This window comes from Mandrillus leucophaeus, unplaced genomic scaffold (assembly GCF_000951045.1).
Source record: "Mandrillus leucophaeus isolate KB7577 unplaced genomic scaffold, Mleu.le_1.0 Scaffold1293, whole genome shotgun sequence".
Taxonomy (NCBI): Eukaryota; Metazoa; Chordata; class Mammalia; order Primates; family Cercopithecidae; genus Mandrillus; species Mandrillus leucophaeus.
This window is the reverse complement of record NW_012101247.1, coordinates 284896-299159: the sequence shown is the minus strand read 5'-3', so window position 1 is coordinate 299159 and position 14264 is coordinate 284896. Positions and strand designations below refer to the sequence as shown.

Genomic DNA, 14264 nt, shown 5'->3' with positions numbered 1-14264 from the left:
CTCCTGACCTCATGATCCACCCACCTCAGCCTCCCAAAGTGCTGGGATTACAGGCGTGAGTCACCACGCCCGGCCAGCCCTGAGTTTTTAATTTGCTAATTTAGTAAGTATGGTGTTCTCTTAATTTTCACCTCTAATTAGTAACCAGGCTTAACACTTTCCCAAGAGTCTATTTACTAACTGTATTTTTCTTGTTGTAAACAATCTGTTAGTATACTTTGAGGATAAATATATTTTCTTTTAAGTAAATAAATTTACCACAATATCTTTCCAGTCTGTTGCCTCGCTTTTAAAATCTCTGCTTTGAGGTTTTAAAAATTAGAATAAAAGATGTCATCAATATAGATAAGAAAAAACACTCCATTAATTTAAAAACTTAGAGACTCTTAAACCAACACACTACAGAGAATATGAGACCTAAATTTCATTTACATTATTTTAAATTCATATTCCTATTTCCTCTTCTCAGTTGCTTCTTTCTTTTCCCTCTTATTTGCTCAATACTAAATTCTTCCAAACAGTTGGATCTATCACTGGAATTCTGATTCTGTTCCATTCATCCCATTCTGGTTTTAATAATACATATTGTATACCCTATATATTATATACGTATTATTTCTTTGCAGTAATTACTTCTGTCTATAACTACTGTCTTACTACTGTTCCCTCAATCTGATTACAATCATTTTGTGAAATTCTTTTGTGAAAGTATCGTGTTGGGATTTTCATTGCTAGCACATTAAATACTAATACTAATTTGGGAAGCATTATGGTGACTATATTTAGCTTTCACAATCAAAAACTGGATTTATCATATAATAGAAAGGTGGGGCGTACACTGGTTCTTGATCAGAAATCTGGGTTTAAATCTCACCACTGTTACTAACAGTGCTAATTTCCCTAATTTCTCTGCACTTCCTTTAATTCATACTTAAACTAAGGAAAATACTAATGTTCCTAATTACTGAGTGAATGCAAGCATATACACATATAGTCATACAGAATGGGCTTTTAGAGTCCACTTTTTATAACGCCTCTGCCAAGCTGCTAAAAAGCATTATATCACAGGAAATGAAGATTATGTATTTTCACAAAGAATGTATTCCAGGGAACAAAATTACATACTCCTAGAAGTAAAATCTAGTATTTTATTAGAATTTCCAAAAAGCTTACTCTCAAGGGGCATGACAAATGACTCCAACAGTTTTAGTTTTGTGTGTGTTGAGCAAAAACAGACAAACAGGACTACATCAAATTTAAAAACTATACACCAAAAGACACAATAAACAGTGAAAAGGCAACCAATGGAATGAAAGAAAACATTTGCAAGTCATATATCTGATAGGGGGTTAATATTCAGAATACATAAGGAACTCCTACAACTCAACAGCAATTGAAATAAACCAATTAAAAATAGGTAAGGGACTTGAAAATACAATAAACAATTTTCCAAAGACGATATACAAAGGTAAAAGTGGCCAACAAGTCTATGAAAAAATGTTTCACATCACTAATCCTAAGAGAAATGTAAATCAAAACCACCATGAGATATCACTTCATATCCATTAGGATGGCCACTGTCAAAAGAAAAGAAAACAACAAATGTTGGTGAGCATATTGAGAACTGGAACCCTAGTTTCTCAATTTTAGCGCCGCCCTGCCCCACACTGGGAGGAGTGCAGCCACTATGGAAAATGGGATAGAGGTTCCTCAAAAAATTAGAAATAGAACTACTACATGGTCCAGCAAACTCAATTCTGGGTATATATCCAAAAAAATTCAAAGAAGGACCTCAAAGAGATGTTTGCACTCCCATCTTCATTGCAGCAATATCCACAACAGCCAAGACGGAGAGATAACTCAAAGGTCCATCAACAGATGAATGGATAGATTAAAAGCCACATATATATGTGTATATATGTGTATATATGCATATGTGTGTATATATGTATATATGAGTGTGTATATATATATACACACACACACATACACAATGGAATATTATGCAGCCTTTAAAGGGAAGGAAATTCTATCATATGCTACACCATGGATGAACCTCAAGTGAAGTAAGCCAACAAAGGACAAATACTGCATGATTCCACTTATATGAAGTATCCAAAGCAGTAAAAATCATAGAAACAGAAAGCAGAAAGGTGGGTTGCCAAGGGATAGGGAAGAGAGGCTGGGGAATTTGTGTTTAATAGATACAGTGTTTCAGTTTTGCAAGATGAAAATGTTCTAGAGATCTGTTGTACAACAATGTGAATATATCCAACAATACCAAACTGCACACCTTAAAATGGGTAAGAGTATAAATGTAATGCGTTCTTTACCACAATAAATAAAAATCTATATTAAAACAAACAAAAGTAATGTCCACATGATATATCATGGTAAAGAAGAATTATGCCAGTTTCAGGAAGGAGTGAGTGTCACAGACTGGTTGAGCACAGACTGGGAGGCCAGACCTCTTGGGTTTGAACTCCGGCCCCACCCAGTAGCTTTGTGATCATGAGAAAGTTACGTCATCTCTTTCTGCCTAAATACCCTCATCTTAAAATAAAGGTAACTGTATTATCCCCCTGGGTTATTATGAAGACTATGTGAATTAGCATGTGCAAAATGTTTAGAAGTGTAAGCATTCAACAAGTCTTAGGTACTATTTCCAGGGCGCTGGCAGCTAAGCTGATGGCCAATCCACACCCTGCCACAAGGATGGACTGCCTAGACTCCTCCCAGTGCAGGGCAGGGCAGCACTAAAATCAGAAGAACACTGGTGCCATTGCTCGCTGGTGACCAGCTGCCACAGTGCTTGGCCCTGCTGTGAAATGATGCCCCTGCCATGTGGCCTTGGACATATGCTGCAGACCGCACCATTTCAAATAGTGGCCTTTAATAAAAGGCCTAACTAGAAAGCATGTAGTACTCTTAACTTGAGTTTAGAAGTCCCTGTAAAACTTTTTTCTCTTTCTACAACCAGAGAAATTAAATTTTATATGTGCAAAATGTTTGAGGCTTTTCTGGTGAGTATGAATTTTCCTCCTGACAACGGAAGTTTTGATACTATTAGCAATAGCTGCTATTAGAAGTGTTGCTACTATTTACGGACTCTAACGGGTCACAGGAAAAAGAAAGATAAAGAAATGGAAAAAGGTGTAGACAAGAAAGATGGGCAAAGGAACCAAGCTCAATATGAGAAAAAGAAAATTACACTCAGGTGATTTTGGGTAAAGACAGCAACGACTGCTTACTAGTTCAGTTCTCTTAGCAGTTTCTACATCATTAAAGGTGTTCAAACCAAAGATGTCAGTGTGAAGTCAGTTAACTTTGAGTGCATTCTTACTTTAAGTTTATAATCCAGAAGAGGGAAAAAGGGATGAATGAAAAAGCACAATGTTTTCCAAGGAAGTCACGTGAACAATTTCACATAACTCATGTTAACAGACTTACGTTATCTTACTGACAACTCACTTGAAGAGGGTGTTGCTATACTACCAGGCAAATACAATTAGATCATAATCCTCACTATAACTGCAATGTCAGTCCCTACGCTGCCAGACAGAAAAGGGGAGGGAGCAAAGTTGTTAATGTGTATAAAACAAGGAAATACAAGAAGTCAAAGGAAGCTTTATTTCATGTGTCAGTTTCATACCAGTAGGGAGCATAAATCCAGTACAGAATTCCTGCCTTCAAAAACAACCACACAGACAGAAATTGGGGAATAGGGGAAAAATACAAATTTGAGCACCTCCCCCCAAAACTGTATATTAGCTGATTAACTATTTGAAACTTAAGAGCTTCCGCCCAACTATGCTTACCTTAAATGACAGTCTTTGTTGACACTGATCTCAACATTGCATTTTTTGATCAAACAAGATTTTACATTTCATTTGCACTGAGGAAGAATTCAAATGCTGTTTGAAAAACAAAAATGTGGTATTTTTAAAAGTATTACTCAACAGGCCATAATATACTAATTACAAGCTGCAATTTACAGCTACAAATTGTGTTCCAGTAGAGGGAGTCCTGAAAGAGGCTGACACAGGAGAAACTGATGTAAATCTAAGATTAATTCAACGAATCCAGTGCTGTATAAATTAGTATGTCAATTCTCAGGAAAGGTTTTGAATAGTGGGGACTATCAAATTTAGAGACCTCTTGATATTCCCCACACAGGCCCTAAATCACCACTTACAATGAGCAGTAGAATAAATGCCAACACCAGGGAGAAAGGCCTAATGGGTATGCTTTTTCACTGACCGTGTACATGCTAATAGTGTTAATAGTAGTATACTCTTGTACTTTGTCTTTTCTAGACAATTTCTTGTGTGTTATGCATGGGAAATATATGGTCATAGAAAATAAATAAAGCAAATGAGCAAATTCATATTCTTCAATCCTGTTGTAACTAACCATACTTAAAAACCTTGATTATAGGTACAATACTGCTAAACAAACACCTGAAAATGGGATTGCGTGGAAAGAACATACAAAATAAGATTAACCCTGGGCCGGGCGTGGTGGCTCATGCTTGTAATCTCAGCACTTTGGAAGGCCGAGGCAGGCGGATCACCTGAGATCAGGAGTTCGAGACCAGCTTGGCCAACATGGTGAAACCCTGTCTCTACCAAAAATACAAAAATTAGGTGGGCATGGGGGGCAGGTGCCTGTAATCCCAGCTACTCGGGAGACTGAGGCAGGAGAATCACTTGAACCTGGGAGGTGGAGGTAGCAGTGAGCCAAGATCTCACCACTGTACTCCAGCCTGGGCGACAAGAGTGAAGCTCCAATTCAAAAAAAAAAAAAAAAAAATGATTAACGCTGTTAGAATACAATCATTTCTGAGATGGAAAATGTATGTCCTATTTCAAATTTGACTTTTCACGTTTAAAAAGTTCAGGTGGTCATGGTAGCAGGCAGCGAAATGGAGAAAGTCTAGTGTCAGGACTCAAGTACAAGAGAAAAATAAACTAGAGGAACCAAAGATGCCTCTGGTGAACCAAAAAGAAAAAAGAAAAGAAAATCCAAAATAATGCCCGATTTAAAACAGGCACTCGGTAATTTTGTTACAACCAGTCAAGAAAACGGAATCCTTAAATCAAAAGAAATACACATCTCCCTGACTTCTGATACTTAAGGTCTTATACTATGCAATTCATTTAATACTCATTAATAACTATACTCTACTCCTTGCTATCTTCACCTCTGCAAAGGTTTCTGCTGAAGGGTCCACTGACTCCTCCCATATCAGTAATTCATGGTCACATGCTATGCTTTACCCATCCTATAGTAGCCATCTCAGCAAAGGATTGCTAATACCCAAAATTTCAAAGACATGAGAAGGCTTAAGGAAGAAAGTAAAAGAACTTAAAAGCATAATGGGAAAAACAAAAACCCTCACATATCAGATTCAAAGGATGTTTAATCTGATTATATTATTTACCGTTAAAAACCTCTAAAAGCTCTCCCTGCATAGGCAGGACCAAATAAACCATATTCAGCCTAATCCCCCCAAAACATTCTAGTCTCATGACCACCCCATCACCACCCCTCACTCACCTATGCTTCAAACACTGCTTTGATTTTTCTGTGCCTTTACACCAGTTATTAACTTAAATGTCCAGTAGGGTAATACAGCAAAAGACTCAAGGTTTTTTTTTTTAATCCTGCCTCTGTAATCAGTGACCTTGCCATTTAACTGTTTCCACACCCAACAAAAGGGGACCCATTTCCCAGACTCAGGAAGATTAAATGAGGTAATATGTGTAAAGTATTACCACCAGGTCTTGCACATACTAAAGCATTAAACAAGCACTTTTCTGGCTTCATCTACATCATCTGCTGAATACCTACTCACTCTTCAAACCCTACTTTGAATATCCCACTGTAGAACTTTCCTCAATCCTGTGTTCCATTTTTTCCCTTAAAAGAATAAACTGACCACTCACTCTTCTGTGTGTCATCTGACACTATGCAGAAATGTCTATTTTAATTGCTTGTTTATGTATCTTTCTACTCCATTACAGAATGAACACCTCCAAGGTGGGGTTTTTATCTAATTACTGCCTGCCCCATATCTGACAGGATCAATAACGGAAGCTCAATTAGCAAGTGTTGAATAGATAATGATTTCATTAAACTATTACAACCAAAACCTTTAGATGGCCTTTCAAGTATTTTGATAATGCACTATTTTTGTGTTTTGAAAAGAACTTTAACTTAAAGTGCTACTCGACCAGCAATGAAATTTGGATTTTTTTCCGTTTCTGCTCACCATTCATTTATTCAACAAGGATCTCCTACGTGGCAGGAATGTATCAGTGAACAAAATAAACAGAAATCCCTGACCCACATGAGCCTTATATTTTACCACAGGTAAACATGTGGAGGAAGGAAGTTCTTACAGCAAACTTGTCTGAAAAAGGCATCAAAAGCCACATTTTGTTATTCATCAACATTTACTAACTATCATAAGGACAAAACAACAAATCCCTGACTACACATAAAATTTAACTACTTAAAAAACAATAGCATAAAATTAACCCAGATTTAGTGTACCAAACAAGCAAACTGATTTAATGTCCCTCAAAAAATGCTCATGTTGGGAACCCATTTCCTTGTAGCTTAAAAAAAAAACAAAAAAAAAAAAAACAAAAAAAAACACACACACTTGTGATTTCTTTTGGAAGGCTAGTGATCTTTTAAGTTTTAATGATTGTATTTGTATAATTACATGCTTTGCATAGATCCTAATTTGAAGTGGTTTTATTTCATTATTGTTTTGTTTCGAACATGGCCTGTTTCAAAGCCTGTTTATGATCTTAAAACATTCTTCATTTTGAAAATGAAGAGGGCTTTTACGAAACTGCCTCAGGGCTTCTATTCTGAGAGGTATGTTTCTGGAAGTGAGATGGGCTACACCAGAACTGAATGAAGACTATACCTAAACTGGGCTTCTCTGTTGAACCAATCAGCCCAGAGACCACAGAATGAGGCTGCACGACAGAGAGGCCTCCACAGCTCTTGCACACCCGTACTTCCAATCTGATCTCCTGCTTTGTCCTCTATTGCTGCTTCCACCTATTCCCCAAGTATGCGCTATGCTTTCCTTCCTTTACCCATTTTATCCCTTGCTTAGAAGGTCCCTTCCTCATTTCTGTTAAAATACTGACATGTCAACATACCATTTCCATTGGTAAGAGCTTCTGGCTTCCCTCTGTTGGAGATAACTGTATCCTCTCTGAATTCATCAGCTATCTCTGAGAATCTCTGTTATAAAGCTTAGCAAGTTCTACATTGCTTTTGTCCCACCTTGCTACATTTACTAAAGTATAATACATTCTTCTCACTATTCTGCCCACAATATCTGGAAGGGGATCTTACACAGAACAGGGCTCAATTTGCAGGTCAGATAAAAAGACTAAACATAATACCCAAAATTTTAACCAATACTTGCCATAGCAAAACACTAGGAAGCTTCATTTAGAGAGTTCTGCAAAGCATGATTCAATTTCAAAATTACAGAAAAGATTCAGGTTGACAGAACAATTCTTGCTACCTAAAATGATGTTATTTCTATGTCAGACGCAACAAAAAAAGTCCAGATGTCCCAAGCAGACAATGCTGAGAAAAGAATCGTGGTCACTTAGCAGGTTATCTGTTGAAGGGTCCTGAAGGCGCAAGTAGTTTCCATACAAAGAGGTTTCATTTCAGCTGGATTTTTTGGTCACTTTGGACATTTTTGTGCCAACTTAATATGTTACTGAGAGCTTTGCCCTACCTTTCCTAATAGTACAATAAACAAGCAAAAGGAAGGTCACTACTGACAAACTTTGAATATAAAGTGCAGCGAGCTGGGTTTTAGGCTCATGGTTCCTGCATGTGGAGTTGAATATATGGCCTTTGCTTCCCTTCAGAACCCACAGAGAAAGGGTGAAAAGCACAAACATGAAACAAGTGGTGAATACACAGATCACTAGCAGCCCTAGGTTTAAAGCGCTTTCATCAAGCCCCAGCCATAGGGAAGAAATACTTCAACAGCACCCTAAGGGAAACAAAAAACTGAATTATGAAACGAAACATGAAAAAGGCATCAGCGGTGTGTCTTAGAAAAATTCTAGTGAGATTTAAGTCACAACCCCCCACTTTCCCTCAAAAGTGCTTTCTAATAATACTGAGCACATTCTAAATGGCTTCCCTCTGCCAAAAACTTGCCAATTGTACCTCCCTTGCTCAGCAACCAGGGTGAAAAAAAATCAATGCCAGGAGAACATTAATGCCTTCATTTTTGAAGTAAATTCCAATCATTTATCTTGCTGGGCATTTATCCACAGGGGGAGTACCTCCTAAAATGAATTCAGGAAGTGAATATGACCTTTAATAGATAATTTGGTTCCCAACTGGAAAGCAGGAGAGGCAAAACAAAGAGGAGAATGGATAAAAAAGGATTCAAATGAAAAAGTTAGAAAAACAGAGGAGAATGGAATTAACTTGGGTAAAGAATGAAAGCTGAAAGGCAATAGAAAAAGCATAAAAGCAAAAGGAGATGCCATCTAAAGACAAATGCTAGATAAGGAAAGAGGGCAGGGGTAGCTAATAAACCTTTCAGAGTCCGGAATTACTTAATTCTAAATATTATCTCACTGTAACTTGACGACGCTCTAGGTTGCAGGCTGGGAGCCCTAGAAAAGGAAAGGGGTAGCAGTGGAGAGGGAAGGTGGGACAGTGCAGGAAAATAGAGACCCTCGTGAGCTCAAGAAGCACCATCAGGTTAGGCTGGATCAAGGAAAAAGCTGGGGCTCAGCTGGGTTCCTGGAAGTGCTGAGAGGCAACAACTACTCGGACTGACTGGTCCGTGGACGATCAAAGATTCCACGTGGGCTCGAGGGAGACTACAGTGACCCCCCACCCTCAAACCCCCCACCTCCCGGGAGACCCTTGGAGGCTGGACCAACAAACAGATGGGCTCTACAGGCCAGAGAAATGGAGGATTCTCTGACCCGGCGAGACCCAACGAGGACCCCGATGGGCAAGAGGCACGCAACACCCAGGGCCAAGGGCGGTGACACTGGGGTCCCGTGCGCCCTTAGCGGAGCCCGAACTCACCGATGCCGAGTCCCACGACCAGGCGGCCGGCGAGCAGCGTCTCCTTGTTGCTGGCCGCGGCCAGCACCGCGGAGCCGGCGGTGAAGAGGGCACTGGCCAGGAGGATGGCAGCGCGGCGGCCGAAGACGCCGTTGAGGGCGCCTCCGGCCAGCGCCGAGACAGCAGCCGCCCCCACCGTGCTGGACACGAGCAGCTCCTGCCACAGCGCGTCCAGACTGAGCTGCCGCTTGAGCAGCAGCATGGCCCCTGACACCACCCCGGTGTCATAGCCAAACAGGAAGCCGCCGAGCGCAGAGAAGACGGCCACCACGTACACGAAGGCGGGGGTCTCGTCCTGCTGGAACTGCCGCCGCGCCGCGCGCTCCAGGTCCCCGACGCCGCCGCCCGCGCCCGCGCTCTGCAGGCTGGTGCTCGACTCGGCGGCCGCCAAGAGGCTGCACTCCCCGGCCGCGCTTGCCGCGTCCGGCTCCTGCTGCTTCCTGCGCCGCTCGCCCATCAGGCTGCTCAGGCTCCGCAGCGTGTACTCCACATTCTCGCTCGCCTTGCGGGACATAGGGCAGGGGCCCGGGGCTGCCCGGGGGGACGCGGCTCCGCGGGCCGGCAGTCTCAGCGAGCTGGACAGCCCGAGCCGGCGGGAGCAACCGCCGCCGCCGCCGCCTTCTTCCTCCCGGCTTCCGCTCCGGCTGCCACGGCAGCAGCCGCCGCCACGGCCGCTCGCGGGAGAAAGTTGCTGCCCGCCGCGCTCCGGCGCTGCGGAGTTGGAGCCCGGCGGGTCTCACTCCACACTCACACCCCGCGCCTGCCGAGCTGGCGCTGCGGAGCGGGCGGGAGGCGGAACCGCGGGTCACGTGCAACCGCGAGCCGGTGGGGCGGGGCACGGAAAGCGTCCCGCCCCCTCCCTGGGCGGAGCCAGGCTCAGCCCGCCCCGCACCCCTAAATCCCGCCCTCCCTGGTGGGTGCGACCTCTGACCTAGGCTCCCTCATTTAGGGCTCTGGCAACTGTATGGAATTAACCCTGCCTTCCGAGATGCAGCGGTGGAGCAAGCCAATTTGGCGATGCCACCAGGCAGTCTGGAAGCCACCCAGAATGTTTGCCCTGTTTGGAGGGTAGGGAGAGAGCACCTAAACCAGCCTGACTGTCCTTCCAGCAGCCTGGAGATAGGGCTGGAAAAAATATCCTAGAATACGACCTAGCAAGTACCCTTCCTTTTATAGTATTGTGACATTACCCAGCGTGGTCTACTTCCCTGGCATTAAATGTGTTTGTTCTGGAGCAATTCAGGGCTGCATTCTCCCATTTCTAAAGCTAGTTTCCACTCTCATCGCCAGTCCCTCTTCAGTGTATGCTTATTTTAAAGGAATGGTACATTTGATTCTTTGAGGATGGAGATAAAATATCTCCTGGGGTGAATCCCAAACCTCCTTCCATGGATCCCTGACCTGTAAAAGAAAATTCACAATATGCATTCCACTCATGTAACGTGTAATTCCCAGTAACAGAAAGAAAACCCAAGACCCTGATTTGTGATTCGGCAGGCAGTCTCCACCTCCCTGCCCCAACATGATAACCAAAAGGTGGGATATCTTCTCTCCTGAGAATCCCCACTGTTGCCCTCCATGAGGCATTGTTTTAACAGCTTCATTTACTTGAAACAAAGCAAAGATGACATGATTTGCAACTTATTTTTTTAACTGTTGAGTGAATGAACAGTTGTTGGTTCATTTGGGGGTTTTCCCCCCTTTAATTTAAATGTTTTAAAATTACTTTATACAGTTCCGCATCAGGGGCTAAATATTTTTCTTTTGTTTTGTTTTGTTTTGTTTTGTTTTGTTTTGTTTTTGAGACAGAGTCTTGCTCTGCTCCCAGGCTGGAGTGCAGTGGCGCTATCTCGGCTCACTGCAGCCTCTGCCTCCCAGGTTCAAGCGATTCTCCTGCCTCAGCCTCCCTAGTAGCTGGGACTGCTAAAGATGTTTTGTCCCTCTGATTTGCTTTCATTCTTCAGGCTGAGGGCAAAAAGTCAAGCATCATAGGATTCTATTCCTACAATTCCACTGCTCTTTTATTTCCCTTATTTGAGCAAAAGCTTTCTTAGCCCGGGGCCTATTTTTCATGCAGCTAAAACTGTTTTCCTTTTAGACAAAAGGATTTTGTGATTCCTGTTTCAATAAAAACTTATATTAGAATTTGTCAAAACCGCTTTCATTTTGATTATCAGTCAAGATTATCTCTACAATATAGCACTTTCCTTGCCAGCAACAAGGAAAATAAACTAATGAACCCAGAGGGCTTAACTATTTAAATTTTATCGTCTGGCTTTAAAGCAAGGCTCTACCGTCATTCCCAGGGATCAGTTAAACAGAGAGAGTCTTTAGATCGGCAACAATGAACTCTTTAATATTCAGACCTCGGACAATATTGCAGGTGAGAGCGCGCCTTTTCCGCGGCACACCACGGTACAGTAAAACTGCGCCCCCTGGTGGTGAACCAATTCCCACGGCTTCTGTAGGGAACGGCTCCGCAGATGAGAAGCATCTGGTACTTTGACAGTTCCCTCTTCAGTTGGTGTAGTGAACATCTTGGTTCCTGAGCATCCCTTGCTTGAAATTCAGCTTTGGGGTCAAAGAACAAGAAACTACTTAAAAAGTTCTGTTCCGTATTAGGACAGTTACATATCTGCGGTCAGGTTACATTTGAAAAGAAATGTGGCGTGAAAAAAAAGGCATTGGAGGCCGGGCGCGGTGGCTCAAGCCTGTCATCTCAGCACTTTGGGAAGCCGAGGCGGGTGGATCACGAGGTCAGGAGTTCAAGACCAGCCTGGCCAACGTGGTGAAACCCCGACTCTACTAAAAATACAAAAATTAGCCGGGCATGGTGGCAGGCCCCTGTAGTCCCAGCTACTCGGGAGGCTGAGGCAGAGTATTGGCTGAACCAGGGAGGCAGAGGTTGCAGTGAGCCGAGATCGTGCCACTACACTCCAGTTTTGAGGACATTTGCTTTACAACCTCCAGGAACATGTTCCAAAGCAGTCTAACAATAAAGAAAGGCCAAAAGTCCCTTCTCAATCATCTTTCCCACCATAATAGACCCCTTTCGCCAGAGATAACCACCTCTACCACTTTGAAATGTATCTTTCCAGAACTTTCTCTATGCATTTATATGCATGTGTATGTACATAGTAAAATACATATACAGGTACTGTTGTTTTATTTGTTTGTTTTTGAATTGTTTTGGTTGCAAGAGATAGAAAATCGAGATCAAACTAAGCCAAAATAATGGGAAACAGGGAATATTTATTGGCTATTGTGAGAATCTGAAAAGTCTCTAATAAGTTGGCGTCAAGTATAGGTGGATGAAGGACTAAAAACACTAGGATGTCACATAGAGGTCCTTTTCTCCACTCTGCTTCTTACTCCTTAGGCTCCATTCTTAAATTTTATGTGGTGCTCAAAGGGCTACAGCAAACTCCAAGCCTTATACCTGAGATAGTTTGGATATTTGTCCCCACCAAAATCGCATGTTGAGATGTAATCCCCCGTGTTGAAGGTGAAGCCTGACCAGATGTGTTTAGATCCTAGGGGTGAATCCCAAATGAATGGCTTGGGTCATCTCCTTGATGATAAATGAACTCCTTCTGAGTTCACAGGAGATCTGGTCCTTTGCTTTCACCGTGTGATGTGCCTGCTCCCCCTTTGCTTTCCACCGCGATTGTAAGCTTCCTGAGACCTTTCCAGAAGCAGATGCCAGTGCTGTGCTTTCTGTACAGCCCGCAGAACCGTGAGCCAATTAAACCTCTTTTCTTATAAAATATCCAGTCTCAGATATTTCTTTATAGCAACAAATAGCCTAATATACAAAAATTTTCTCCCATTCCGTAGGTTGCCTGTTCACTCTGATGGTAGTTTCTTTTGCTGTGCAGAAGCTCTTTAGTTTAATTAGATCCCATTTGTCAATTTTGGCTTTTGTTGCCGTTGCTTTTGGTGTTTGACAGACTGGATTAAGAAAATGTGGCACATATACACCATGGAATACTATGCAGTCATAAAAAAGGATGAGTTTGTGTCCTTTGTAGGGACATGGATGCAGCTGGAAATCATCATTCTCAGCAAACTATCCCAAGAACAGAAAACCAAACACCGCATGTTCTCACTCATAGGTGGGAACTGAATAATGAGATCACTTGGACTCGGGAAGGGGAACATCACACACCGGGGCCTATCATGGGGAAGGGGGAGGGGGAAGAGATTGCATTGGGAGTTATACCTGATGTAAATGACGAGTTGATGGGTGCTGACGAGTTGACAGGTGCAGCACACCAACGTGGCACAAGTATACATATGTAACAAACCTGCACGTTATGCACATGTACCCTAGAACTTAAAGTATAATAATAATAATAAAAAAATAAAATAAAAAATAATAGCCTAATATAATACCCTTTTCCACTCATGTCTGAAAGGACAGAGAAAGAGCCTCTTTTTCCAAAGCCCTAGCAAACTTCATATTGTATCTAATTGGATTTGCCAGTCGTGGTCCCATTCCTGACCCAGTTACTGCAGACTGGGAGATTACAGTTTGATGATCAGGCTAGGGCCAATCAACACCCACATCATGAGCTGTGAGTGAAGGTAAATTACATGCGCTGAGACTATAGGAGGTTTTCCCATCAGAAATCTGATGTACTATTTTGCCAGAAGTCAGGTGAATACATGCTGGCAGTAAAACCAACATATTTGAGTTGCCATAAGTAATTAGTAAGTTAACATGGCATAAAATACAAGTAAACCATTTCAAGAAGGAAGAACTGGTTAAGATAATCAATTATATTATATAGAGATCAAAGAGAATGAAAACTCATGGAAAATCTTTGATTTTTATAATAGAAAGTCAATGAAAGGCTCACACTTGTATTACCAGCACTTTGGGAGGCCAAGGCAGGTGAATCACGAGCTGTCTCTTATACACATCTAGATGTGTATAAGAGACAGGCTCATGCCTGTATTACCAGCACTTTGGGAGGCCAGGGCGGATGGATCACAAGGTCAGGAATTTGAGACCAGCCTGAGCAACGTGGTGAAACCCCGACTCTACTAAAAATACAAAAATTAGCCGGGCATGGTGGCAGGCCCCTGTAGTCCCAGCTACTCGGGAGGCTGAGGCA

The 14264-nt window shown here is 42.2% G+C and overlaps 1 protein-coding gene across 1 annotated transcript in view; it reads right to left on the bottom strand.

Moving 5' to 3' along the window:
- LOC105533889 (proton myo-inositol cotransporter-like) overlaps positions 1–9940 on the bottom strand; it is a 173913-nt gene extending 163973 nt beyond the window's left edge. The window contains exon 1 of the mRNA XM_011972477.1: positions 9106–9940. Coding sequence (XP_011827867.1) covers positions 9106–9658 — 553 coding nt within the window. The 5' untranslated portion in view covers positions 9659–9940. The remainder of the gene's footprint in view (positions 1–9105) is intronic.
- Between the last annotated feature and the right edge of the window lie 4324 nt (positions 9941–14264).